A 3485-nucleotide genomic window follows, 5' to 3' on the forward strand; every position below is an offset into this window, starting at 1 on the left:
TCTAACTAAGCCGAGAGGCAACACAATTCTATCTCTTATAATGTCATTCTCTAATCTCAATCCAGCACTTGCACCTAAAGAATATCTAGTTTAGGTTCCTAAGTGACTCAAGATCACCAATAACCCCAAGCATCTGTGGATTGGGTCCACAGATCACACTCACACTCACACTCCAATCTATGCGAGTCTCACCATTAAATGGCAATTCCTGTAAGTCGTCAGGGATCATTGATTTCCTGATCCATTGGCCAATAACCCCAATTTAATTTTCTCACTGGCCAAACGTTGCTTCCCTTAATTAGGAGTTGCATAACTTACATCCATGGGATGTGTCCATTATAAAACCCCTTGATACCAAAGAAACAATCAGTGAGAATGGAGTTGACTAATATCCTTATACAGGAAAGGAACAAACATTGCCAATGGAATTGACTACAGAGTCTGAATAACTGTCCTAACACAAGAATTAGGACTACTACTTACGAATTCTTTCCCGTGTAGTTTTAGTATTTTTCCAAAAATGCTATAATATCATAAGTACTAACGTAATGTAGAACTAAACAAATGCAATTGGATTCTGGGCAAATTCAAAAACAACTTGCACTTCGTCTAAAGATCAAATTCACTTAAAAGGTCTTTTCAGATCAGAAAAGTAGCAAAACAAGCTGCAAATTCACTTAAATTAAAAGACAATAAGACATCACTCACCAACAGTAACAGAAACAGGTTTTCATCACATAAAAGAGAGAGATCTCTCAGTTCATCTTGGAAACACTGCTATTCAAGGGGTATAAAGCCGCAGTCATCCTCATACCAGGACGGGAGATATCCTTGAATACCTGAGAATTAAGAAGCTAGGTCAGATTTGGGTGTAAAAGATAGGAAAAAAAAAAACCCAAGGAAAATTTCTTACATGGAATTCCATCTTGTTAAACATATCCAACGCTCCATTGCATTCAGTTGGAATGTTAACAAAAGCATAAACAGCACCTAATAAAATATAAGAACAAATCACTATGAATCAATATGATGCAATTTTGATCAATCTAACAAAAATATAAGAAAAAATCAATATGAATCACTATGATGCAATTTTGATCAATCTAACAAAATAAAAGAAGAAATAGATACAACTCAGTCTCCATATCATCTCTGTATTCTTACCTTCATCTTTGGCCAAGTTCAGTTGTCTTTTAATCATACAACTAGCCACCTTGTTACGGCGGAATTCTTTTTGAACAGCCAGAAAGGAAATTGTACAGAACTTTCCACCTTTATCTCCCAGCATTCCAAGTGGGTTTCCATGTGAGATATGTGATTTGATCAAACCAAGAAAAGCATCATGAAGAGAAAACTCCTTCTCATCTCCAATTACAGCAACAGATAATGTGTACTTTTCACCGGCCATCTGAGAGATGGCAATATTTTTCTTGAAATTATGAAACTCTTTAGCAGTGATCATGTCAGTAGACTTCTTAAGTTTTGAAGTTGCATCCGTACTCTCTTCAATTGCAGCTGCTTTCATCTGTGCCGCTACATAGTACTCTAGATCAGCTTTTGCATCTCTTACCACAAAGTCTCCAGCCTTGACCTTGCTGATAACCTCATAGAAGTTAGGTTCACTCTCTTCTCCCTCATTTTCAAAAGCTCTGCATATCAAATCATCAAATCATAAACCATAAGATAACAAATGAGGAAGTTTCATAGAGATCATCTTTCATCAGTAAAGAAAAAAGAAAGAAGAGAAGAAGAACTTACTTTAAAGCATGAAGAGGATTATGACCAACCATAGGAACAGAACCAAAAGCATGGCGCAAAGATCTTTTTCCAAAGCTGCTTGAACAGAACCAGAAACATGAGAACTTACTTAGAAGGAGTCATGAGAACTTGACAAAGTTTTGATATCCAACTTTGTTATGAGAAACTAATCTTTGAAGAAACTAAAAACAAGAGAAGAAGAACTTACTTTAAAGCACGAGTAGGACTATGACCAACCATAGGAACAGAACCAAAAGCATGGGGCAAAGATCTTTTTCCAGAGCTGCTTGAACAGAACCAAAAACATGAGAACTTACTTAGAAGGAGTCATGAGAACTTAACAAAGTTTTGATATCCAACTTTGTAGTTCCAGGAAATCCTACACTACACCCCTCACAAGATTTCATTAATATTCAACTCATTTTTGGATTAACAATCTTAATTTTATTGATGAATCTTTAAACAATCTTATAAGAAAAGATAAAGGAATCAAAAATAACCTCTGCTCTAAATTTTCTCTCTCCTATTTACTTGCTTCTCACTCAAAAAAGATCTCTCACTTTTCCTTTACAACTGAATGACTATTTATAGGGAAATACATAGTAGATAACATCTAATCTGTCCTTTATTTTCGGATATGGCTTGCGACATTCTCGCAACCTTACAAATGTTAATCTCGCAAACTCCCTAATTTTCGCAGGACCATCACATTTTTCTCATGATTTAGCTGTCGTCGTTTATTATGTCATTTCTGAAGCTGTTTTGCGACATTGTCGTGTTGTGTTGTTAATAATTTCGCTGAGGCATTATTGCTGCGAGATTATGATCCTACATCTTGCCTCTTCTCATATCTTCTCTGCGAAGTAGAGAATGATGTGAGAAATGCCGCAGTTATCCATCACTTCATATTCTTCATTTATCACACGTATCCTTTCTCCCATCTGTTGCTTGACACGTCTTTTGTAACTGCTTCTTTTTATCCGCTCACGTCTTTTCGCATTAATCGTGTTTATCTTCTCGAGAAAAAATTTCCTCTATATATACTCTTTCTTACTCTCTTTTTCTCTCTTTTTATTTTCTCTGCAACTTCATCGTTCTTCTGCAAATTCCGCCATTGCAACTTTTTCTTCTTTCAATCTTTTTAATTTCTTCTTCATCTCCATATTGTTCCCTCTGTAGATCTTCATCATTCGTAATTTTCTTCTTTTTCAATTTTTACGAATTAATCTTCCTGTTGGTGTTTTCCATGGATTCATCGAGGTTAGTTTTCTTTTTTCTTTCTTATGGGTTTTGCTGAAATTGATCTTCTTTACTGCCTTATTTGATGTTGTTTATGTGATTCCCATATTGTTGTTATTTCAACAAAAGCGCCTCTAACACCAAATTTACGGTTCAGAACCCTAATATTTCTAAATCGCAGCATAAGGTTGTTGTAAACAAAAGAAAGTCTGAGGATCAGAAGGTGGTAAGAAACATTATTCTTTTCTAATAACAATATTGTTGCCTATGTTTCTTATCCGGATTGTGATTCGCAGGGTGATAAGGATGTCAACAAACCTCTCAAGAAATCTCGCCACCTCAAAACCGTTGAAACCTCTGTTCCATTTCACTTACTTATCCCTTCAAAATCTCCTGCGACATCTTCACAAGTTAAACCATTATCTCCAATTCGCGAAAAGGTTGCCTCAGATTTCATCCCTTCAACTGACATTTCAATGATTGAAACC

The 3485-nt window shown here is 35.7% G+C and overlaps 1 protein-coding gene across 1 annotated transcript; it reads right to left on the bottom strand.

The window, feature by feature from the left end:
* Positions 1-731: 731 nt before the first annotated feature.
* LOC113329341 lies at positions 732-1818 on the bottom strand. Its single transcript, XM_026576246.1, has 4 exons — positions 1759-1818; positions 1165-1649; positions 914-990; positions 732-839 (listed from the first exon to the last, which is right to left on the bottom strand). Exons 1-4 carry the CDS (start codon positions 1788-1790, stop codon positions 756-758), a joined length of 678 nt encoding a protein of 225 aa, XP_026432031.1. The 5' UTR covers positions 1791-1818; the 3' UTR covers positions 732-755.
* Positions 1819-3485: the final 1667 nt, after the last annotated feature.

The sequence above is a fragment of the Papaver somniferum genome, chromosome 1 (assembly GCF_003573695.1).
Source record: "Papaver somniferum cultivar HN1 chromosome 1, ASM357369v1, whole genome shotgun sequence".
NCBI lineage: Eukaryota > Viridiplantae > Streptophyta > Magnoliopsida > Ranunculales > Papaveraceae > Papaver > Papaver somniferum.